This window comes from Branchiostoma lanceolatum, chromosome 2 (assembly GCF_035083965.1).
Source record: "Branchiostoma lanceolatum isolate klBraLanc5 chromosome 2, klBraLanc5.hap2, whole genome shotgun sequence".
NCBI classification, from domain to species: domain Eukaryota; kingdom Metazoa; phylum Chordata; class Leptocardii; order Amphioxiformes; family Branchiostomatidae; genus Branchiostoma; species Branchiostoma lanceolatum.
The window spans coordinates 16086559-16112328 of NC_089723.1; the positions used below are offsets into that span (position 1 = coordinate 16086559).

General features: G+C 42.8%; 2 protein-coding genes across 2 annotated transcripts; one reads left to right on the top strand and one right to left on the bottom strand.

The window, feature by feature from the left end:
• The first annotated feature begins 231 nt into the window (after positions 1 to 231).
• On the top strand, positions 232 to 25538 carry LOC136427608 (uncharacterized). The gene is made up of 6 exons (XM_066416590.1): positions 232 to 456; positions 20072 to 20827; positions 21213 to 21371; positions 22013 to 22144; positions 23031 to 23147; positions 23880 to 25538. Exons 2-6 carry the CDS (start codon positions 20084 to 20086, stop codon positions 24012 to 24014), a joined length of 1287 nt encoding a protein of 428 aa, XP_066272687.1. The 5' UTR covers positions 232 to 456; positions 20072 to 20083; the 3' UTR covers positions 24015 to 25538.
• Positions 2784 to 5107, bottom strand: LOC136427606 (serine/threonine-protein kinase PDIK1L-like). Its single transcript, XM_066416588.1, has one exon. It carries the CDS (start codon positions 4975 to 4977, stop codon positions 3571 to 3573), a length of 1407 nt encoding a protein of 468 aa, XP_066272685.1. The 5' UTR covers positions 4978 to 5107; the 3' UTR covers positions 2784 to 3570.
• Positions 25539 to 25770: the final 232 nt, after the last annotated feature.

A 25770-nucleotide genomic window follows, 5' to 3' on the forward strand; every position in this document is an offset into this window, starting at 1 on the left:
CCACCTTGGGGTTTCTAGTCTCCACTCGGGCTTCGCCCTCGGGGAGACTAGAAACCCCTCGGTGGGCGGGACTGCTGTTATATCCAGATATCTTGGCCACTCCCATCAGCTATCTATTACTTCTCATCTAAATATTACAGTTGACATAATGCACTCGCCAATCAGCCGTGCGATACAATCAGATCCTCCCTCGAACCACCATATGATCATGTTGATTGACGTATGAAAGTAACTCCTGACGCCCGGAAAATTTCACAAGCACGGTGGGAGATCTCAAGGCTAGGAGTCTACCGGCCGCAGTTTCCGCGTGCGCAGGGCCGGACTGTCCTGGTGAAGACTCAGTCCGCTGGGCATCGGCGGGCATCTCTCACAGCACCGCAGAGGTTCAGGGGAGCTCCCGCCAATACTGTCATTAGACTGGACAGGAGTCACCGGCGGCCCTCTCGTGAACAACAGGTACTGGGACAAGTTTTCTCATAAAATATTAGGTTGACTCACGCTGCTGCGTGAACTCCTACCGGGTGCAAAAGACTACCGCGCCGGGGTGTGAAGCCCCTTCTGTCCTAAAGAGCCCGATTAACTGACCACGGTAGGCTGGATGCCAGGTTAGTCCATTTGTCTATGTTCGTGTATCCATCTTTATCTGTGTTACTGCCGAGACGTCTGGATTTTCTCTTGGTTGGTGAGTTTTGTTAAGCTGATTTGACTGTTAATTTTAATGCCATACCTTGTGCAGGCCTGACCTTGTGTATGAGTCGATGAGAGGCTTAGGCGTTGTTTTGACATTTTGGACGTGTTTTAATCTGCTAACGTTACAGTCCAGGAATTAGTTTTGTTAGTTTAATAATTGCCACAAATACTAGTACATTAATTTGTTGTACACTTGTCGTCCTAGCATAATTTCTGAATTGCTCATTGTGGTATCGGGCTTCTCAATGTGTCACTACTTACGTTACATGTGGAATGATGATCAACAAGTTGACTATTTTCACCGTTTTCGACAATGTCAACAGTGATTTCTCCCCCAGAATGTTAACGTGGTTTGGAACAGTTGTTCTTATGGTCGTGGGGTACCGGGTATGGGCCGTATAGTGGAAATGTCTTCGTCTGTTCAATGTTGCGGATGGTACCGTTGAATTAGGTCACACAACTTTACGGGTCGGAGATCTGGGGCTCAGTTAAAAGCTCCAAATCCTGCCCTATCGAATCCATTCACCTAAAATTCTGTAAACAAGCCCTGCACGTACCGAGATCGGCGTGCGGCCTCGCTGCAAGGGCGGAACTAGGGAGGTTTCCCATTCAAGTGGAGGCCTCCCTAAACGCCATCAAACATCTTTTAAGACTTCGTCTGAAAGTGCCTGCCGACAGTTTTCAGTTAGATGCTCTCGCTTGTCAGATAGACTTAGACAAAACTGGAGCCAAATGTTGGGCGTCAGGAGTTCGGAAGTCCCTAGAGGAGTGCGGTTTCGGCTACATCTGGCATTGCTCTTTATCCCCAAACACAGATACGTCCCAAATCATTAATTCCATCAATCAACGCTTGAAAGATATTCACTTTCAAACTTTCCTAAAAGAAATACACAATGATAACAAAGGTGGATCAGCTAGAAACAAACTGAGATCCTACAGATTGTTCAAGTCCACATATGACGAAGAAAAGTATCTAAGCCTCGAAAATATACGGCATAGGACCGCAGTCACAAAACTCCGTATCAGCTGTCACAGACTTCACATTGAAACCGGACGTCATAACCGCACTCCCCTAGAACAACGTATATGTAGACATTGCAATTTAAATAGGATAGAAGACGAGCAGCACTTTTTAGTAGAATGTAGTTTATACAACGAAGAGAGAGCTGCGCTTTATAAACTTATTCAATGTAGCTTTCCCCCATTTTATACATCTTTGCAAAGAGGAACAATTCATATTTCTAATGACTTTAGGTAAACCCTCTATTATAAAACACACCTGTACGTATATTTACAATATTACCAAGAAGCGAGAAGAGGCCAAATTAACGTAATTCATTAGATTAGAGTTAGCTTATCATTGTAATGTATATATATATATATATACATACTTTCAAACTGTTATGTTTTCTGTTGTGACCTGTACTAAACCCAGTGGGTATGTGTGTACAATAAAGGTCTTCATTCATTCATTCATTCAATAAATAGTGCAATGAAGTAGCGCTTGGTCTGTTGCATTCTGAATCTGTTGGGTTTACACTATGTCGGTGCCAGTCAAATGGACGTGGCTATCTTTCGGTGTTTGTAGGATTTTTTTGTGCGTTCGTTGTAGTATATTACGATTAGAAAGGCACGTTGCTTACGAGCGGCTTTGGGCGGCCAGGAACGAACTAGGGGACCCTTGCCTGTTCCCCGGGCGTCTGTTTTTTAGCGAAGCCTGAGGGGCAAGCTTAATAGTATATTAGCGAAGCCTGAGGGGCAAGCTTAATAGTATATTTTAGGCCCGATTTGCAAGAATTCCCAGAATTCCGCAGGAATTTCAGGAATCCGTCCGGCCAACTCTGGCGGGTCTATTTTCAATCAAATTTTACTGCGATGTGTCATATGATGAAATTTATTGCACAACAGGTTGTCATGCATTACATGCGGCACGTTTTGTCAACAAATATTTTCTACTTGAAAAAAGATATTTTAAGTTAAACATGACAAAATATAATTTCAAAATGGCAAATATCATATATGTATCACACTACGCTCGGTGCACCAGTGAACGGTACTGTGTAGATGCATGCACCACTGTACAACATACAAGATACCGTTGAAATAACAAATACTGTATTAATTAATGCTCTTGACTCTAAGAGAGTTAGACACATTTTCATAACCTTGTTAAGGTTCATTAGGTAATGTTATTGAAATCTAGTTAAGGCCATGTTGATTAGATTATATGGATGACATCCTCTGGGAACCCAAAACTGATGCGAGCGTACGAAAAAAGGTTGTCAAAAAGTCGCCTTCATTATGAAATCTAAGTGGTCAGGAGGGTTGAACATTTAATAACTAAACATACAGAGTATGGTATACACAGAAATACATTCTTCATTTTTGTTCTTTCACATTTTCTTTTTTTTACTTTGCGATTTACTTTGGTATTCTGCGACATTAGTATCCGTTTTCCAATATTTTATTGCAATTCACGGCAAAATATTTGCTCATTTTGCAGCTGTTTTGTATGATTTACAGTATGGTCGAAAATCTTTTTTTTAAACGGACGAAAACTGATGCACGCGCGGATGTCACCGGTGACCGGTGCAATCGAATCAACATGGCATTGACACAATATTGTTGCGTAACAATGTTTTGAGTTATCATAAATTGCAATATTTCCTCTGTTTTCGTTTTATCGTTCTCACGTACTAGTCTATTACAAGATACATGTAACTCCAAGAAGACTAGTTAGTGTTTCTCAAATGAATATTCTTGATAATCATAATCAAACAAAAACAAATAAAAAAATAAGCACTGCAGCTTTGTCCCAATTTTTACTGTAGCCTTTACTATCATGATGAAAATCATAAACATCTGAGTGGTATTCTAAAACTAAGTGTTTGAGTCAAGAATTCCGCTGATGACCCTCGTCGCCCTGTTCTCGCCCACTCGTCTTCTCATGTCTCGGAAAAACCCCTGCAGACCCCCAGGAAAGTTTCTACTGATCTGTCGTATCCTTGTAGGACGTTGTTGACGGGTACGCGGCCGTCTCCGACCTCGCGGCGGAGCGCCTCGCAACCTGCCCCGCCGAGGTGCCGAGCGAGGGACCGCTGCTCCTCTCTGTTGTTCGTTAGTTGCTGCAAGTCCCTCTTGAGTTGTTCCTCCTCTTATAAGAGGCGATCGGTTTCTTAGAACGGGACCTCCTCTTCCTATTATTGTTCTTTGTCCTGTCTGTCCACGAGTGGCTCTTCGAAACACTGGATTTCTTCCAGGTCTTCCTCGTTGAATTCGAATTTGAATTCCGAAAGGTCCCACCCTTTGGGATGGCGGATTCGTGGGGGGTGAGTTTGCTTGGTGACTCGGCTGTCCTTGTAGAGACGAGCCTTGTCCGAAGCGGTCTTGGTTACCGTCATCACCCCCGCGTTGTAGTTCTTTCATCTCTTCGTGCAGTTCGGATGCGGTAGGCCGCGCGTGGTAGCTACAACGCAAAAGTCTCATACAGACATCCACTAAAGCCCTGTTACTAGTCTTCTCCAACATAGCTCCCGCGAGACACCGCGAGATTTCTGCCTCCCTGTCGGGATGTCGTCGTAACGCCTCGCCTATTGGTATATCTGTGTCGTCTTTTGTCACGACCACCACGAGCATTTCCGAACCCTCTTCGTCCTTTCTCGTAGACCTACTGACCATGGCCGCGAAGATGACCCCCATAGCGAAGACGTCACACTTCTTTGTATAGTGTCCCTCAGCCACCTCTGGAGCTAGGAAATAATGCGTCCCGCAAGCCTCGGACATGTAATAGTCGGTGAAAATGTTGTTAAAGGCACCGCCGCACACTTTAGCGAGGCCGAAATCGCCAACTTTGGCCACCGGGTTTTCCTCAGTGCCTGAGAGAAGGATATTTTCGGGTTTGAGGTCGCGGTGAACGATCTCTCGGTCGTGTAGGAAGGTCACAGCGGCTGTGATGTTAGTCATCAAGCGTAGGTTAAGTTCCGCATTGTGAGGGGTCGCTAGAATAAAGTCGTTCAACGTACCAAGATCGCAGTATTCTAGTACCAGCCACAGACTTCCCCGGTACACAAAGTACTCCCAAAACATGACAACGTTGAAGTGAGGAGTACTTTTGAGAGCTAGTAGCGGTTCTAGCTCACGAACAGCGGTGTCGATGTGTTCTGAGTTCTGTAAGTTGAGTTTTTTGAGCGCAACGGTAGAGCCTTGCCATCGATGTCTTCCCTGAAATACCGTCCCAAAAGCACCGCTCCCCAGTTCGCCGAGCACAAAATAGTCTCCAGCAGCCATAACTCATCAACCAGGCAGTTTACATAACCAAAAACTGCGGTTATTCATTAACTTTCCTTGTCAATAAAACAACGTACCAGTATACCGGAAGTAGATTTCTCACTGATCCAACAAGTAGTTGACCTTTGAACTGAACGGCGATTCCATTCCATCGCAGGGGTGATTACTTAGGAGACATTACCACTTCCTGAAATGCAATCATAAATGGTCCCATAGACCACCAACATCCGTCAAAACGTAGAAATGCAAAATGAATACACAAACTTGAAAATATATGACGGTCACATGCAACCACTCTCTCATTGGTTGAACCGCTAATTGCAAAGATATCATTGGTTGAATGTTTAATTGTGACGGACAGTCAGGATCGGTCTAGTGCAATTCTACTGGACACCTGTTTCGAAAATCCGGTAGTATTGAAGTATAGTTGCTGTTAATAGCTTCTCTTTATCGGTCATGTGACGCAAGCGGTAAGCGACGCCGCTGACTTGCCAGTTGGATCAAAGTCCGTGGTTCGAGTCCCGCTTGGGCGTCGGGGGTTGGGGTTGCATCAATTCTTTCGGATAGGGACATAAAGCCAAGTGGTATGGGAGAGATCCCAGCGTAAACCCCAGCCTCTAGCTCTGCACGTAAAAAGAACCCACACACTTATCCAGGTTTGAAAGTATACGGGTGACCCGGTGTGCTTGGCTGGGAATATGTGAGCCATGGCGAGGCCTACTATCGACTATAGCACCCCCAGGAAACTCCTTTCTTGCCGTATATATCCGGTGATTCTTGCCGGACCCGCTAGAAATTCTTGCCGTACCCGCTAATTCTTGTCTGAAAACCCTGTATGCAAACAGGTGCGGTCACGGGCAGTTTGCAGAAGTGTTCCCAAGATTTGGTGGTGATTTGTACAGCGCCACTCGCCAGAGAGATGGTCAGGAGTGTTTGCCTGGTTATTATATGAGGCCGTGTATCGTTGCTAGCCTCCACCGGGCCTTCCAACGGGCAAAGAAAAATTGGTCAATAGAGTCAGTCCACGGTGAGGGTCAATATTTCTCCCTACTCGCTTGCAAATGAAACCCTGTGGTGGCCAAACTTCCCTGGTAAATACTCTCCCTACAGCTGGCGTAGTTAGTCTAGTAGAGACTATATAATATCTATATCGTTGCCGTACACGTACAGGGTATCTAGACACGACTTTCGAGCAACCACTCAACACGGGGCCGTACGGTGTTCGGGTAACGTTGGGTAACATAAATTCGGGATTTTTCCGATAATGGTTGACTGAAATCAATCTAGCAGAACAATAAACCATCCTTTTTTTCTATTATTCTGTCAGTATCATGTACTATCTTTGCACTAATCATATATATGGTAGATTTTGTCTCTAGTCGTGCTGACACCATAATATTTCAACTTGAAACTACCGTCCGCCGCATGCACAATGACGGTGCTGTCGGACAGGGGTGAACATTAATTCGGGAGAGAAGATTCGTCTTGAATATCTTGCCGCTAATTACATTTTATACAGCAGCTATTCGTTCCATCCTTGGCTTGAGGAGAGTGCTATGGATATAGACGTGTCCAAGTAAAACAAGAGCTTTTAAAAAAAGCTGGCGTTTCGGCTACGTTTATGAGTGTGAATTGTCTTTTCCCTTTACTTGAAGTAAAATCTGCCAGAGGAAGTCACTCAAGGGCTGTTCAGTCTATAAGAAAAATTGTCATTTTGGGAAATGAGTACTGTTTTAATAGAGAAAGGCAGATTGGGGAAAGCAATTTTGAAGTTACGTCACTTAACTTAAGTGCTTTTGAAAAAGCTGGTCTTGGCCTACAACTTGTACTTATTTGTAAAATGTACAATAGGCTCATTATAAAAGCTATCAATGTAATTATGTACATGGCACGCAATAAAACATAAAATTTGAAAAAGCACCATTGAATCATCAGCACTATGGTAATTGAGTGAAATAGAAGTTCATAACAGCTAAGGTTCTATCTAAAATGACTACCAAATGTCAAACAAATCAACAGCTACCTCATCCGTATTATTCTGGTTTCCGCATTTACAACATTTCTTCCTTATTTTCCTGGGTAATTTTGCTAAAATTCATGAAAATTCCCATAGTTTTGTGCCGAGCGGCGCCACTTTCAACGTCCGTGTTGTCTGAATGAAGTCGATACTGAACAATGGAGCATTTGCTACTGTAACAAAGGATCGCAGTTTTGCAAACAACATCAAGAGCCTCTGTTTACATCGGGGATAGAAGTTTAGTGGCGAGTGTTTTGCAAGAATCATCTTACCGCGCATAGGAGCCGCTGCACGGTATTTTCCATTACAATGAACAGAAAAATTCGAATGCCGGGTTTGGAATCTATGAAGTCCTGTTCATAAGACAAAGGCCTTGTATATATAAAATTAATATTTAAAAATAACAAATATAAAATATTTCTTTATTTATTAATGAAAAAATGAAAAAATGATATTCATAAATATGATATTGATAGATTAATATAATATCAATATATATTTTTGATATTCAATATCTAAAAAGAAAAAAAAAATCCATGCACGGACACGAACCCGGATCTTCTGGGTCCGAATTGCTTCGCGTTGCCAGATGGGCTAAGCTGCGATACGTAACCCATCACTCTGTACGTAATGCTATAACCTCACTATATGGTATCATTTATGCCGATTTTTGGTCGTTTTCTTGACGAAATCATTTTTTTTCTTCTGCAATCTTGTGGAATAGATGTAATATGGTCATTTTTCAGGATATCAAAGTCCGAAACCACAATGCAATGATATTTCTGAACAGTTGTAGCAGTTACATGCGGTCGCCCTCCTGTGTGTCATGCAAATGTAGCCTACCTGCCTTTTCGTGCTCCCTTGCCATATAAGGCAACGGCTATACAAGGATTTGGGAACGTATTGCCATATAAGGTCTTCTGGTGTGCGACACAGTGTTGAACCAAACAGCATGCCAGCATGCATCGAGCATGCATCGAAGGTAAAAGCCAGGACATTGCGTTCCGGCGCGAAGGCGCCGAAACGCAAAAACACGCGAAAAATCGGCCGTACCGCACACATCAGGCCTACGCGAACAACCCGTGTGTTGAGTCGGTAGCTATAGAACGTCAAAGTCGACATCCACCGTCATGGCAACGTGTACATTATTCATGGAAAGTTAGCCGGATGCCGCAGCATTGATAATACTACTGTGTCTATGTATTCCTTGTTGTGTTAGGAGCAAACTTTGAGGAAAATATCGTCCTCAGTCCACAATCACACGCAACATTTAGACAAAAAAGTGTTCCTCACAAACCTTTGTCGTCTGCTTGACAACAGGATTCTGGGTAATGATATGGCGGCGGGAAAATACACGTGCCGTAGGTTGTAGCAACAAAGAGGGGTTTTGATGATTGATCACACTTAGAGTCCAATTGCAGTTCAGCAATTTTAAGAAAATAAGTTGTCTTGTAAATGATTGTGTTTAGCAGGAAGCGGGTGTGACATTTGTCTTAATAAACCAGCCGACAACGATGCAGTGTGATTCTCCCACGAAGCCCTCAGACTGTTCCAATAAGGGACGGGGAGTTTTTGTCCTCGTCGCCTTCTAATGCATGCTTATCGAAGCTTTTCAGACAGTGTTCTGAATACGTTAGTCTGTCAAGTTTGCATTTCTAGCGGTATTACTGATGTTGCATCTAGCACATATCCCTAAATACCCCGTTTTCGAAAAATCCCGAATTTACGTACCCCACGAATTTATGTTACCCAACGTTACGGCAAAAATGGACAGGGCACAGCAAGAATTTTTAGCGGGTACACCAAGAATTACCTGGCACTGCAAAAAAAAATCAGTTTCATAGCTGAGTAGCGCTAGCTATCGATAAAATTGCTACGCTTCAGGTCAGTCTGAGATCGGCCGCTTTACCGCATTATCGCTTGTAGATGTTTGGGATAAGTTTGGCCTTGGGGTTAGTAAGGGCGTGCCGTCACCATAGCGCACCGCTTTGTTCTCTAGAAAACACCTGTGCTTAACGCATTGTCTGTGGTCAGAAACTGGGCTGTTCTCATTTATAAGGCTTACTGTTGTTTCGAATACATATTAATCTTCTTCGGATATCCTCAAGAGTCGTTTCTGTAAGCCAACAAAGAGAGTTTTCACGGCTATGAAATCAACTATTGTACAGGCATAATCTGGAGAGATAACGAGCTATGTTGCTATTTTTGTTCATAAAGAACTAACTAACCTGGTATCCTGTCTATCGTGGATTGAGCGGGATCTCTTCGGGACTGTGGGAGCTCTCCGCCGCCCAGGTCAACTTTGTGACTCGGTAAAATTACTACCGAGCGCCTCACGTTGGCCCGGTGGCGGAGAGCTTCCACAGCCCCTAAGGCATGTAAGGGAGCCCGCTCAATCCACGATAGACAGGATACCAGGTTAAGAACCACGCGCTTTGTTGTGGTTACCCTAATAGGATATCTGCATTATGTGCTGTCAACACTACACGAGTGCGCAATGGCATTATCGGCCTGGTACACTACGGTGAGTGTCCCGTGTTGTCCTCGGTACTGGGTGTCTTGCCCGCCCGCCAGGTCAATGAGCGCACTTCGGGAAATTTTTACGGGGTAGGATTTAGTTTTCCAACTATGATCAAAAAGCTGTCAGAAATAAAAAAAAAAGGAGGCAGTACTTAGCGACTAAAGGTACGTAGGTAAAGGTAGCCCCGTACCCTTTTTGAGGCCGTAGGAATGACAGTTGTTATCCACTGTGTCAAGCGGGCGCGGTTTTGGAATGCGGAGCCCAACCCTCTCCTTCCACCCCCTTTAATACCCACCCCCGCGTATAAGTCCTGACCGCACGGTCACAGCTCCTGACCGCACGGTCCACAGCGATTTTCTCGTATACAACGAAGTAATATATTTGCATCATGGACGTCGCTATATACTGTGGTAGTGTTGTTTGAACTAATCATGTACAGAAATGACTAAATAACTTGACTTTCAAAATCCGAATTTTTCGGGCCCTAATATTGGTTGGGTTGCCTTAAGTGGAAACAATAGTCGTGTATATTACGTGTCTAATATTGTACTATTTACGAATACCTGGCATATCAGCTAATACAAGCCTAAGACACAAAGTTATCATTTTGACTCCTGTGACCAATGAATGGTGATATTTGTCATCAATTCTTTTTATCAAACATGTCAAATGGTTGATTATGCATGAAATACGACAATACATTTTATCTTTGTTCCGATCTCAATATTGTACATGTATCTCTGTATTTTGTGGTCTTCATAAATTCTTAATAGGTCCTCTGACCTTCGTCTTGGATAACCCCTGTTCGGTGTCAGAGGACTTGTTTAAGGGACACCCTAGCCGATATATATATACATAAGTATATACATTTATATATCTAAAGCTACTTACTGTAGGAACTTGACTGCAAAACGTCTGCAAGATATTATTCGTAAAAAATCATTATATCATTGATAATTATGGGCATCATCATTCAATAGTTGCAACATTTGAAAAAAAAAAAAAAAAACAACCTGCGCCAAGGTTCCATAGTTTTGGGTGGTAACAATAAATACACTCTAGTCAGATGAAAACAAAGTGTTCATACGATGCAATCACGGTGCATATCATTATGCAATTCGATAGGGTCTATACAACCTACACTGAAATAGTACCTAGACTATCTTGCAGCCAAGTTCCCACAGCAAGTAGCTTTAGACATATAAATGTATATAATTATGAATATATATATCGGCTAGGGTGTCCCTTAAACAAGTCCTCTGACACCGAACAGAGGTTAGCGAAGGCGAAGGCTATAGGACCTATTAAGAATTTATGAAGACCATAAAATACAGAGATACATGTACGATATTGAGATAGGAACTAAAATAAAATGTATTGTCGTATTTCATGCATATCAAACCATTTGATAAAAAGAGTTGATGAAAAATATCACCACTTATTGGTCACAGGAGTCAAAATGATAACTTTGTATCTTAGGCTTGTATTAGCTGATATGCCAGGTATTCGTAAACAGTACAATATTACTTATTAGACACGTAATATAGACGATAGTTGTTTCGCTTGAAACATAGTCGTGGTTTTACACTGACTACATTTCAAATCAGCAATAAGAACATATTTTCACGTCATCATAAGCTTTCAACCACACAAAGTAACCATTATAGAATACCAAACCAAAAATAAACAGTTGTATCGCCAGTGTATTGCTTTCTTGTAATGTCAATGAATACATATCAACAGTAAACAACTTGAGGTCACGCAAAATAGAAAGTACGGGTACAATTGTACTATTCTACTTTCTGGGACTTTAGGGACTGTGCAGTGTTGAGCGTGGGTAGGGTTGGAGTGCAAAATGAAGCCAACGGGGAGAGTCATTTTAGGGCTTGGGGGATTGATGGATTGCTATATGGGGAAGCTTCATTAAATCTTTAGTGATTTCAATAACTCAACTGCGTGAATAGTTTCATCAGGTTGGTGAATAAGTGGATGATCCAGTTCTTTATTGTGCAGTTAAAACCGCGACTCCAGTCATAAACCGTGAAGAGGGGGGATACAAGTTTAGTCACATTAAGGATCACATTCTTCTCACTGTAGCGCAGCCTAGCAGTGAACAATAGAACTGCAATCAGTATTGTCCCAACACCCCAAAACTGATACAAGTGTGCGAATGAAATAAAAGGTTGGCAAAAAAAAGTCTCATTCGTTATGAAATCTAATTAATCAGGAAGGTTGAAGAAATGACTAATCATTCAGAGTTTGGTATACCGAATAATAGATTCTTCATTTTTGTTCTTTCACATCTTCTTTGACTTGGGACTTAACCTTGGCACTCTACGGCATTATCAAAAATATATCGGAAACCGGAATTTACAGCGTATGTTTGCTCATTTTTGCGGCTGCTTTCTACGATTTACGGTATGGTCGAAACTTTTTTGAGGGAAACGGGGAAAAACTGATGCGCGCGTGGATGTCCTCCATATAATCGTATCAAGATGGCCTAATTGTAATAACTGAATCTTAGACTGCACAATACAATTCAACATTTCAAGAGCGTCGGAAAATGTTCAGTAATGTTAAGTCGTTTTCGAGCTAGATCGACATTAGAAACAATGTTGTTGAAATATCATATAAAAGGGTGTGCAGTCACATACGATTTCTCATCCAATACAGCGAGGTCTTACCGATTGAAATATCTTCATGGAATTGAAAAGTTCAACAAAAACTCCGTTAAGCCCAGTGATTGAAGGTTGACAAATTTCAAACTCACGGACCAACAATTCCGCCGAGGTGTAAAAATGAGTACCTGACTTTGACTGGGGAGATGAATGGCATTCGAAGGAGAGGGGTGGGTTCCGCCTTTCAATAAACTGATCCTATAGTCCCCACCTTCGTCAAAACGTAGAGATGCAAAATGAAAACATGAAAATGCAACCAGTCTCTCATTGGTCGAACTGCTAATTACTATGATATCATTGGTCGAGCTGCTAATTGTAATGGGAAGTCAATGCCGCGGCCGTACCCTGGACACATTGGATGAAAAACCTGCGGCCTCAAAAAGGCAATGGGAACTTTACCTTTACATTGTATTGCAGCACAGTTTACCTTTGCATTAAACACCAATTAATTACCTTCACCAAGAAGGTCGCGTGTTCGCAAGGTCATGATATTGAAGTGTTCTTGGTATTCGATGGCGTTTGTGTTTAATTTTGGTGTTTCTTGTTTGTCTGTCTGTCTGATTGTTTGTTTCTTTGTTTGTTTCTTTGTTTGTTTCTTTGTTTGTTTCTTTGTTTCTTTGTTTCTTTGTTTGTTTATTTGTTTGTTTGTTTGCTTTGTTTGTGGTTGAATGAAACTTGGATAAGCTTTGGATTGATAGAGGTTTTAAACCACTCACATTTTCATCAGGAACCTTATCGATACTAAACTGAGTCTGGAAGGTTCTTTAACGTGCTCGAAATGTGGCCGTCTCCTCAAATATGGGACCTCACATGTAACGCCCTATCCAAGGGACGCCCCTAGCCGAAGCTAGGTACCGGTACTCATTTTCACCTGAGGGAAATTCGTGCTAATGCCCTTCCCAAGGTCACGGAATCGGAACCCAGAACCTTTGGAGTCTGAACCACAATGCCCTTCGTGGCCAAAATTTCAAATGTAACAACTTTTCTGTCAGATAGATCATTCGGTGAGTCGAAGAAGTTTTACACATAAAAAAAACGTTGATATAGAAAACGTTAGTATTTAATCAAAAGTTTATCGCAAGTTCCTGTCTAATTGCAAATACCTTTGAAATGAAAACAACGGGCAGTGGACAATATGGTATTCCACAACTCTAGTTTAACTACTGACACTAAATTCTAACTTAATAGTACAACATTATTATTTCCAAAGGACGTTCAATATGCTGTAAATTAGCAACAGACTAGTACACTGTAGTGTGATTCTCAGTAAAGTTAGACAACCGACACCGTGTTTTGTAAATTTACTGGTCCAGTTGAACCCACAATGGCCCGTGAAACCGTGTCAACTGCGTGACTATTGTCTAGTTGTGTTGTCTGCCAGTCTGGAAATCCCGAAAGGTTACGCATCTGACACTTTAACCTATAGGTCACTTCGGTTAGTGTTGATACATGTACTAATCTGATGTATTACCTTTCATAGACTAACCAGTTTTTCTTCATCATTGTATAACATAAGCAAGCCACTTGTAACAATTTATATAAGAACCCGGTGCCAGTAACCGTTTTTTGTTTTAAACACGACGGCGGTTATTGTTATTCAGTCCTTCATTTGTTATGTGAGTCGTTGGAGAAAGGATCTAATTTCGTTTTTTTCTGTTCCCAGGGGAGGTTCATGTTACAATCTCCATGCAGGGCTCTCTCCGTTCCAACCCACTAAAACATTGTACTGTAAATTCAGAAATGCTCGCGGTGGTTTTATGTTCACGGTTTTCGCGGTTAACTCTTTACCGCGAACTTAAAACCACCGCGAAAAGCCGTTCCATTGTGTGACTGTAGCGCTAGATTTGTTTCAAACGCGCACTTAAAACCACCGCGAACACTCCATTTTCTCCCTACCGCGAAATTAAATCCCCGCGAACATTTCTGCATTTACAGTACTATCCCTTACACAAGATCTTGGAAATTAGGTCAGACTTCACCTGTCGCTTCGTTCTTTTGTGTTCGCGGATGATCTATTATTCTGACGTACTACTGTCCCAACACTGAGTCTTCCTCAAATATATAGTCTTCCAAATCCGCCGCGAGAATTGAAAAGAAAGGAGAACAAAAGTGCGTCGTGTTGTCCCGAGTTGTCAAGGTGAGGACAGGTAAACACGACGCCTTGTCATGGACCAGTTGACTCGTAAAATAGGGGTGTGTCAACGTACGCGCGGTCTATGATCTACAATATTCATAACCTTTTGCGTAGCGCCGATACATGTTTGTTTGTATATATAGTATTTACGTCTCTATGGTTAAAGAGAATTCTGCAATTCTCGTGGTTTGTGTACAAGGGTTTGATCACTGAACAACGGAACACCCCCGTTGGTGAGAAATGGACCGCCCCGATTCATTAGCGGGCGGAACCCGTCTTTTAGTTCCCAACCGGCTGCTAGGGTGTGCCCCCTCTGTAACCCGCAACAGCAAACAAGTCTGGAATTCGACAGGTGGGTTGGTAGCACAGCCAGGCGGTGCCGGTAGACAGCATCCTTGCAGGTTGAACCCAACTGTTTCTTCTTACAGTCACACGACATTTTAATCATCCACAGGTGAGTACGTACACCTAAACTTCAGTATTTTGTGATAGTTTAGGCGAAACAGGCGTGCGTGTATATATACGTTAAGTATACACGGTTTAATCAAACATGTATACGTTACACGTGTTGCCTCACGGGTTGAGTTCACGTCGGCTCCGAGGCATTTCGGGCTCGCCGGTGGCTTGTTTTAGTCTTACCGCCCCGCCAGAATAGATTTTCAGGAAATATATTTAAAGTATATAGTGTATACAACAGAGCAGGTTTTGGAATATGCCAGCGGCTTATAACGTATGCAGTAATTATACAGTAGTCGTCGCGTGATCGGTATTTAGTGTCAGACGTAATATGGCACACCGTTAGCAAATGATATGTAGGGTCCCCGGTATTAGTGGTGTCATTATGTATGGGGGAACGCCTACAGGTGCACACCGGTGTCTAGCACACGGCCTACGCACACATCTGCTTGGTTCATTTTCAATGTTCATAATAAAGCACATGAAACGTGAAACCTTTGATCAGAATGCATTGTCTTCAGGCTAATTGTCTGTGGGGATTTTGTTTTATGGAAAAATCGTGCCACGGCCGTGCACATGAACCGATGAAATACCTAGAATGTACTGTGAATGCAAATGTAACATTGTTGAAGTGCAGATTGTAGTCCCGTTTGCTTGAATAACATTTACATACCCCCGTAGTGTAATACAAGGCTTTTGTATATTAGACAGTCGTTGGGACAAGTGGCACGTAAACTACCGTGACGGTTGAAAATGTGGTTTGTTGTTATTTCAAGTAAACGTTGAACACCCACCGAACCCCCCTCCCTCAACTGACACACATGCGCGCCAAAAAACTTGCAGACGATAGGCTATACCGGTCCCGCCCATTTTTGGTCCGTTGAATAGCGGTGTTATATATTACATATGGACAAACAGGTTTCCCAGCCAAGACGCGTCCGTTGTATACACGATCAGATAGACTGTTTCTGACTGGTACCCCTTGTAAGGGAATACCAACGGTGGTCATGGTTTTGTAATCGTTGTTGTAATTGGTCAACACCTGTTTCTTCAATTGTTCAATAACAGATAACACAAAAGTTAAGTGCATGTGTCGTCCAACGTTAAACTTCTGGTGTACTGTTACACACGCACACACAGAGGAACAGTAGAGGGGATGTACAATGTATTTCTTTTTCAACAGGTGCGTTTGAGGCACGTAACGTGATACCTGGCATGCCGTAGTAAATGCGTGACGACCGCGTCAGTTTGGGCTATCTTATCAGGGAATTCCGGCAAATGTCTGAGGGCAAGAGGGGCGTGGTCTGTAGGGTCACCTCATTACACGGTGACGTAATGCTTGAACGGACGGTACAAGTATGACCATGGCTAGTCCCCCAAACGTCCCTGTAGCTCAACTGGTATAGCAGCATCACAGTTGAGCTTCTGGCTCCAATCAGTTGCTAACTGTGAGACCCCAGTTTAATCCTGGGTCAGGACATCTCGGTTGGGGCTTCATCCGTTATTCGGAAGGGACGTAAAATAGGGGTCCCGTGTTCGATCAGATGCCTCGCACATGTTAAAGGGAATGGCTAGCACCCCTCCCCGTAAAAATCTACAGAAACTTGCTGACCTATGTGCCACTAGGCACTACAAAGGTGAACAAAAACATCTGCTTGAATATTAATATGACCTTGTATTGGAAGGGACATTCTATACTAGACAATAGCGTGTGTGTATATGTTGGTAGAGGCATTCTGAAGCCAAGGCACACAAGAAGTGATGGTACCCACGCAACATCTGCTTGGACATGGGTTGAACACATTATGCCAGGGCTTATAAGTTTGTTCGAACTTAATTTATTCATGAGAACCTCATCGGCCTACAGGCGCTTTTCATTGAGGTCATGAGGGGAGAGGTAATGGTCAGACAAGATGTACAACAAAGATACAGTTTACATCATTTTTAAAGTCCTAATACATCTATACAGATATTATTACACATACATGGGACAAAATACGTCAGAGTAAATGTTTTCTTTGCAAATCGCGTTTTATTGTCTAATTACGACAGCAATGAAATATTAATCATTATCCGTGGTAACTTATTAACATTTCATCATGATTAGAGTCAATGCATCACCAAAATGCACACAAGATAAGGTCTGGTATATAAGGATGATATCCCGCATATACATGTAGTTTCCATATAATAGTAGTTCTGTCCTAAAAAAATCGTATGCAGTGGCCGTTATTCTGATGCTTATCTCCAAGCAGATCTACACGGTGCCAAAATCGTATATGCTGGCCAGAGAAGCTCCAGTCAGCCAGAGAAGCTCCAGCCTGGAGCTCGAGTCTGCTGGCTGACTGGAGCTTCTCTGGCCAGCATATACGATTTTGGCACCTGGGGCTTCTCTGGCTGACTGGAGCTTCTCTGGCCAGCATATACGATTTGGGCACCGTGTAGATCTGCTTGGAGATTATTCTAGAAGATCTGATGCAACGTTGCCCAAACATACCGTGATACTATCGGCCGCGATTAATCATTTTCAGACTACTATACAACAACTCCTCGACATGCCTGATAACACATGGCAACTGGGGTACCGTGTCGGTCAAAGGTTAAACGGTGTCTAGTCGTTGTTGGCAGTTAACTACTAGCAGTTGACGTCATCATCCGTTATAGCTGATCGCACAGAGTCTCACGCATGCGCGGTACGTTCTTCGCTGTCGAAGTCCCTGTTACATGTACGATATTTCTGAATTTCACAGTGCATAGTTGTTTCATTGTCTTGCATCAAGTTTTATTGCCTTTACAATAGATCATCAAATAGTGCCTAGAAACACGCCTGAAATACATGTCATTGATCATATTGCAAGCCTCCTTTCCTATTGGTTATACAGCCATAACGTCATAAGCATATGCATGGAGCTTGAATAAGAAAGCATGAGGAAGAAAACTACGTAGGCATTGAGGAAGTGGCTTTTGACAGAATGGTCCTGTCAACAGTAGAGAATTGTACTGTTGACAGGATGATCCTGTCAGCAGTAAGGATGATCCTGTCAGCAGTAGGAAAAATTGCACTGTTGACAGGATGATCATGTCTACTGTGGACAGAATCGTCCTGTCAGTAGTACTAATTTTTCCACTGTTGACAGGATCATCCTGTCAACAGCGTATTTAGCCTCAGTCACGCATTGATTCGGGAGAATAATGCACACTTCGCTCACTCGGTGGGTTATTTGGTGGTTATAGGTCACTGACCAGACGGTATATCACCGTAAACACCTCGGGGCGGGTAAACAATATCAAAATCGAGAAGGGCACAGTACAAACTGGAAAGTCACTGACACGGAAAAAGATAACAGGACCCTCAAACTAATGACCATCTGTATTTAAAGAGTTACGGTTACAATATTTGCACCTACAGCAAACAAGAAGATAAGATATCGCTTGCCAATGTGCTGTTCAAAGATTAATAGGTCAGTTTTGTGATGTTAAATGAAGAACTTGTTCTGAGGAAGTGACCAATTTCCCTATTAAACAGAAATAAACAAGGCAGCTGAGCCTAGGTGAACTTGTTCATTCATTTCGGGAATTTGTTACTGTTTTGGGTAAACAATGGTTGTTTGGTGTCTTTGGTTAGGGTGGTTGTGGGCTTTGTTAGAGTTTAAAAAACGCAGCGTGTTTCACATGTAAGCATGTGTACAACCTGATTGTGGGCGGTGACATAACTAAGAGAGAGCGATCATTATTGGTGCCCATTTGTATAAGGTGCGTGTATGACGTTTAACACGTAATGTAGTGACGTCAGCGCTTATGTGGTACCTTACCAACAAATCCCTGTGTACATAATCTCCAAACGGATCTTGCCTGGGAAGGAAAGTCGTGACCTTTTAAATGCCGCCACGTTTTCCGACAACTGCCTTGGACGCCAGCCATGATTTTTCTCCCAACATCCGGCTCCGCTTGCTGAAAATCTTTTGTCAGAAAAAAAATCGTCTGTCAGGAAAAAGTCACGATTTTACCTCCAAACTAGACTTATAAAAACCTTTTGACAGAAAAAAAGTCGTTCGTCAGGAAAAATTCAAACTAGACTTACAAAAATGTTTGTAAAAAAATCGTCTGTCAGGAAAAAGTCGCGATTTTTCCTCCAAAGTAGACTTACAAAAAGCTTTTGGAAAAAATATCGTCTGTCAGGAAAAAGTCGCGATTTTCCCTCCGAACTAGACTTACAGAAAATCTTTTGTAAAAAAATCGTCCGTCAGGGAGAGGTCACGATTTTCCCGCCAAACTAGACTTACGAAAATCGTTTGTCAGAATAAAATCGTCCGTCAGGCCAAGGACCTTACAGTCAGGAACAAGGTCACGATTTTCCCGCCAAAACTTGACTTACGTCACCGTCCAACCAGGTGCGGTGTATTTGCACGGCCCCCTAATGATTTGTTCTATTTGTGTATTGAACAAACTCAGAAAGCACAACGTCCGTTTGAGAACGTTAACGTTACTATCGACAGAGTTTCTGTTAACTGGCAACCGTGATTGTGATTGTCACCTACCTATTCAAACAATTTATTGTACTCAGACGTAGACTTGTTGACAAATGTTGTACTCGACTTCTAGACAGTGTAAACCCACTGTGTGCAAAATGAGTTTTTGAATGCCATCAGTCAAATTTATTGCACCAATCAGAAGGAACGTTACGCCTGACCTTATTAAGGTCGATATTCAAACATTAACGAACCGTTTACCTTGGGCAACTCAGACGTACACAAAATGTATAAGAAAAACGAACCACACTAGCTGTAAGCAAGGTTGGGTATGAAAACCATGAATCCCGAGTACCGTTCTTAAATTTATGTTTTCTCGTGACAATGTATAGAAATCTCACCCTAACCGTACTTACGCCATAATTCTTTTCCGTCGAGATGATTAAATCTGCATACATTATTCAGAAACTTTATAGAGACATATAAACGTCATTTACTTACAGTGTGTATTATGACGGTACTTGGGGTGATTGCATTATGGTGAAGACTTATACGATATCCAATGAAATGCCGGAACGTCCGAAGCGAGGTCTTCTTTGATTGGCCCGCTCAACAGTACCCACTTAACAAGATTATATTGTAAATTCACCGCCATAGCAACGATAATTTTACGATAAAGACCTATCCAATGAATTGCCCGCACGTACGAGACAGAACTTCTCCGATTGGTCTGCTCATTTGATAAGATTAGATTACAAATGCACCTCAAAGGCAACGATGATCTGACTAAGATCTTTTTTGTCTCTCTTTTTTTCACAGTTGACTTGGAACATGGGTATCGTGGAGCAGTATACATCGAAGGGCGCAGAGCGGCGTTTCCCCCAGCCTTCTCCAAACGGCCTGGCTACCAACCGCAAACTCGTGGGGGTCGAGGGCAAGTGGTATGACGTTACCAACTTCGCGCACCGCCACCCTGGTGGAGAGATTATCGACTTTTTCATCAACAAGGACGCCACGGACGTCTTCCGAAGCGTCCATCCAAAAGGAGGGGAGCAATTCATCAAGTATCTAAAGGCCGTTGGCTCCTACACCAACAGTGTGACAGAAGACCCGTTCAACCGGGACATGCGTGAACTCTACAACAGGCTGCGCAAGGAAGGATATTTCAAACCGGACTTGAGGTGGTACGCGAAGAAGTACGCAGTGTGTTTAGTACTCCTCTCGCTAGTCGTCGCTCTTGTGGCGGGGTTTCAGTCGTCATGGGCGCACGGGCTGGCAGGGATCTTCCTGGCGCTTTTCTGGCAGCAGAACGGTATGCTGATGCACGACATCCTGCACCACCAAGTGTTCGACAACCAGCGGCTAACCTACCTGGCGGGACTGGTGGTAGCGCCGCTGAGTTTCGGCATGAGTGCGAACTGGTGGCGGGACGAACACTGGGTACACCACATGCTTCTCAACAGCGTCTCGTACGAGGACAACTTCGTGGATCCGCAAATGTGGGAGCCCGTCTGGGCACAGAACACTAAGTTATTCCCGCTCTTTCAGACCCACCTTCAGGCGTTCCTGATCAAGGTAACACTCTCTGACAATTTCTAGTATCAACTTTCAAAATCTAGCGTCCTTTGCGCTCATTTTGTTACATTGTTGTCACAATGCCGTTTGATTGTCATTAGTAGTATAGAATTAGGAAAAGCTCACACTCTACCACGTTTGTATTAGTTCTTCTCCTCACACTATACTACTGTCATTTCTACATTTGTTGTCAGGAAAGTAAATTTTGCTTATTGTCATCTAAACGGACATAAACATGGGTAATTTATGTCGTGCTTGTCAGACTCTCTCAAATGCTGTGTCGCATGTTCAATCCATGTTTTTGAGCCAGAAAAGACGAAGTTTAAAACTCTTTAAGAATATTTCTGAATTCAGTACCTGATGTCCCCTTTGCGCCTTCCTATAGATTCAACACATCATCTTCATCCCTGTCTGCATGATTGCCGGTCGGTTTGGCATAATCATCGACAGTATGAAGCGGGAGACGGACGTGGGTACCTGGGCGGCGTTCGGTGTGCACTGGACCGCCATGGCCCTCCTCTTATCCCTGCTGCCAAACTGGGAGGTACGTAACCTACATTAACATTAATCCGCCGGTTTACATAAATCCGCCACTTTAAAATACAGTGGGTTTGAGAGATCTGTAGTACAGCATCTCCCAGGTATGCACGGTTTAGATATGCAGGGGTACTGGGGGACATTAGGTTGGAGATCTGTTTGGACCTATCTTTCAGGGTGCCGGAATTATGTACCATGGTGGAATTATGTATTAGGAGATGTAATACGTGCATGTTGATAATGAAATCATGCTGTGTAATATTTGTAAATTAATTAAAAAAACTCCGCTGTTTTTAGCGATATTTGAGGCCGACCAGAAAATATCGATTGCTGGGACAGTCGCTTTCTTCATACTACATGTATTCTATATTGATAAATCCATCCATCCATCTGTCTCTTCCAAACTCTATCTCCTAAACTTTCCAAAAAATCCATCCATCCATCCATCCATCCATCCATCCATCCATCCATCCATCCATCCATCCATCCATCCATCCATGCATTCACCCACCCATCCATCCATGTGCCTTTTGTGAAGTGTATAAAGTGTCTTATCACTCACCATGTCCTTGTTGGCATATGACATTAACATTATTATGTGTGTGATTGAATCTAAAGCATACTGATTGCGTGTCTGTTATTTTCCAGGAGAGGTTTTTGTTTTACGGTGTGGCCATGTTGGGGGAAGGCGTGTTGCACATCCAGCTGCTGATCAGTCATTACTCCAAGGACATGTACCAGAAGGACGAACTGCACGACATGGAGTTCTACAGATACCAGGTCAGCTCCTCTAAACTGTCGGTCGGTTAGTAGATACGTCCGGGTCATTCGGCTGGTCGGTCGTTCGGCTGGTCGGTCGTTCGGCTGGTCGTTCGGCTGGGCGGTCGGTCGTTCGGTCGGTCGTTCGGATGGTCGGTCGTTCGGTCGGATGGTCGTTCGTTCGTTCGGTCGGTCGTTCGGCTGGTCGTTCGTTCGGTCGTTCGGCTGGTCGTTCGTTCGTTCGATCGGTCGGTCGGCTGGACGTTCGGTCGTTCGGTTGTTCGGCCAGTCGGTCGGTCGTTAGGCTTTTCATATCTTCGCACTTTTTTGGAACTTGCCGATAGAATTCGAGTGATGCAAGCCATTTCCGACACTGGCTGGATGGGGTGTTCGAAGTACGATATATGAGGCAATGAGTGACGTGGTTCCCATGTGACGTAATCCCCATATGACGTAATAAGCTAACGTCGTACAGGGAAACCTAGCGGGTGTACGAAGTACGATGTAAGAAGTTAAGAGTGACGTAAATTATAATTTCTATGTGAGGTGTCAAGACCTGGTGACCGAGAGATTTTAAAGACATTTCTAGAAGTATAGTTGTATCTGAAACAAACAAACAAACAAACAAACAAACAAAGAAACAAACAAACAAACGAAATAGTAGAGAGAAAGATCACGATTTTTTTTCCACATATTCTCCGTCACTAGACTTCATCATTTTCACCAAGAATGGACAGCGAGGGTTACAAATCTCTCAGACGTGTTCACTGATTGCGGAGCTTGAACATTTACAAGGACATGCAAAGAATTTGTTGTGCCGACTTGGCGGAGAAAATTAGGCAGCCGCCATTTTGAGGTCTCGCACCAGCGCAAGAGATCACGATTTTTTGTGTTCTACTTGCCACAGGTGATGCAGAACATCAACATCACCAACCCCTGGTGGATGGACTGGTTCCACGGCGGACTCAACTTCCACATCGAGCACCACTGCTTCCCGCGCGTGCCCAGACACTGCATGCGTCAGGTAACGTCTGATTAATGTTTTGGTCCCATTTTCAATCCGGGGCCCGGCCGGGCTGTTTGCGAAAGCGAAAAAAACAAAGGAAATGCAAATCAAGAAAATACACAATAAATATGATAAGGAGTATTCTTTTTTAACGTTTTGTTCCTTTTGTTGTTTTTCATATCATATTTTTCGTTCCCACAAGCTGCCCGGCCGGGGCCCTGCTTTGGAAATGGGACCAAATCATGACTCGTGACAATGGGTTCGAAGAAACCGTAACTATGGGTTGACACAAAAAATAACAATAGCAGAAAAAGAGAGCAATTTTTACAAAAAATTCTCTTAATTCTTTAAATGTTATCCAGCACAAGGGAATGGCTTACCAAACATTCGGCCGTGCCCGTTTGACCCACTTTCCTAACGCGCACTGATCGTCGGGATGTGTGACGTCAGAAATGGGTCAAAGGTGACCGGAAGTCGATACCTGCCTCCGTCTTTATTTATTGCCTAGTTTTGGATGTTACAGTTAGAAAAAGAAGATGTTCTAATTCTAAGTGAATAGTATAATTCTTACACATCCTTACGTTGAGGACAAATATTTGAATACTAGTAGTATAGCTTTTCGATAACTTTTGAATTCTTCCGATGAGTAAAGGAATTATGCCTAGGAGTTATGGTCGACCATTACGCTTGTAGAAGGATGTAGAAAGTCGCACAGCCCAGTGACATTATTGTTTTCTTATCCATTGCCAGGTGGGCTCCATGGTCCAAGAGCTGTGCCGAAAGCACAACGTGCCATACGACACGACCGGGTTCTTCAACGCCGTCTGGCGGACGCTGGTGGGACTGCACCAAGCACAGAAACTCTTCAAGTTGGACCCAAGATGAGCGAAACAACCCGGTTTTCCATGCCGTCTGTGCCTTGGAGTTACTTTAGGATAAACCAGGAAGGACCGTGTTGAGAAGGGGTGAAATTGTTTGTAAAACTTGTTCACTTGTCGAAGTTTTTTTTTTTGTCTATCGTTTTGCAGTTTCTCTGCAGTAAACCATCTTGTGCAATTTTTTTTTTCAAAAGCTCCCAATGCAACGTAATTACATTTTCATACGCCCAAATATCCTCCCTGGTCTATCCCTTAACTGTTGTATGTGTGAAAAATATGTTACTGAGATTATAGGCAAATGCCTACAGTTGCAAGTATGTTCTATTGTGACACCATATTGTCGATTATCATCTGTTGTCAAAGTAACCCAAAATTGCAATATGATTCAAAATTCAGTTGTAGTTCGTGTCAGGAAAAAAATTAGAACGAATATTTTTCATCATCACAAGATTCAAGAAAGGTTTTGTTGTCAAAGTAACTCAAAATTGCAATATGATTCAAAATTCAGTTGTAGTGCGTGTCAGGAAAAAATCAGGACGATTATCTTTCATCATCACAAGATTCAGGAAAGGTTATAGTATTTCTTGTGATTTTTTTTTTTTACCTCAGCTAAGTTACTACCGCATTGTTAACCTGGAATCCAGGCTCTTGCTAGGGCCTCCACAAGGCCAGCTCCTCGGCACTAGGACCAACATACCCCCACGGAAATTTTGCCGCGGCTCCCTGAGGTCTTAGGCAGGCGAAATCACCGGGCTGGGCTTAGTTGACCAGGCGGGGATAGACTCTTGCAGTGCCGAGGAAACCTAGTCTGTAGCCCTGGGAGAGGCTGGTGACCAGCTCAATATATCACGTTACAATTTCGCTTGAGACAAATTAGAATCAGCTGCAAGCATGAAATGATCTTTATTACTTGATTTTTTTGTTCACAGACTCTGCATGCCTTTTCAGTACAAAGACATACATATGTCTCATCGTAAAAAGTTTCTGTTTTTCCTTCCAGTCAGACGTTTAAGGACCCCAGTTCAGGTGGTTTATATCTAGTTCTTTGTATGAATTAGTAAAAACGAATCTGATACTACGCCCCTGAGGCGTCGCCAAACATCACCGTTTATAGCCGAATTAGTGTATAAATACTGTAGTCGCATATTTTTCTGTGTTTTTAGTTGTGCCTTACTTTGTGTTACTTTATTATTGTAGTGTACGTTCGAGTGCTCTTGTAGAAAATGTATATATTCGAGTGAACGATTGCTACATAATATGGGGTTGTGGTGTTGCTATGTGTTGCACGTTATATCCACTTGAACACTGTACGGTGCTGTATTCTATTCTTCAAAATTCTGTTACGCTATTGAGATTAATAATCATATCCTCATGGTGTGCTGTGTGTACATGTTGATCTGAGGTGAAAAAAGTCATTCTATATAGCAAAAATGATAATGTGCCACCAACTGTCCAAACATTGTTGTACATGTTCGTTGCGGTTGGCCTTTGATCAAAAGTGACAAAATAAATCTATATATTCTGTTTTCTATCACACGTTTCTTGATTTGTGTATTTGAAATGTTAGTTTATGTTGAGAAGAAGACGGCATACTATAAATCAAAATTAGCAGATCGAGAACAAAAACGACCCCAAAGCAATGTGGACAACTTTAAACGGCATCCTGGGAAAAGGTTCTAAAAGCTCGTCTAGTCTAGTAGAACAAGACGGCGTCCACCTTACAAAAGCAAATGACATTGCTGAGCATTTCAATGCCTTCTTGA

What these genes read in the sequence shown, in the direction of transcription:
- LOC136427606 (XM_066416588.1), bottom strand. Translation starts at nt 4,977, where the DNA reads ATGGCTGCTGGAGACTATTTTGTGCTCGGCGAACTGGGGAGCGGTGCT.
- LOC136427608 (XM_066416590.1), top strand. Translation starts at nt 20,084, where the DNA reads ATGGGTATCGTGGAGCAGTATACATCGAAGGGCGCAGAGCGGCGTTTC. An exon ending in CCCTGCTGCCAAACTGGGAG is followed by an intron (nt 21,372 to 22,012) that starts GTACGTAACCTA and finishes GTTATTTTCCAG; the next exon opens with GAGAGGTTTTTGTTTTACGG. An exon ending in TGGAGTTCTACAGATACCAG is followed by an intron (nt 22,145 to 23,030) that starts GTCAGCTCCTCT and finishes TACTTGCCACAG; the next exon opens with GTGATGCAGAACATCAACAT.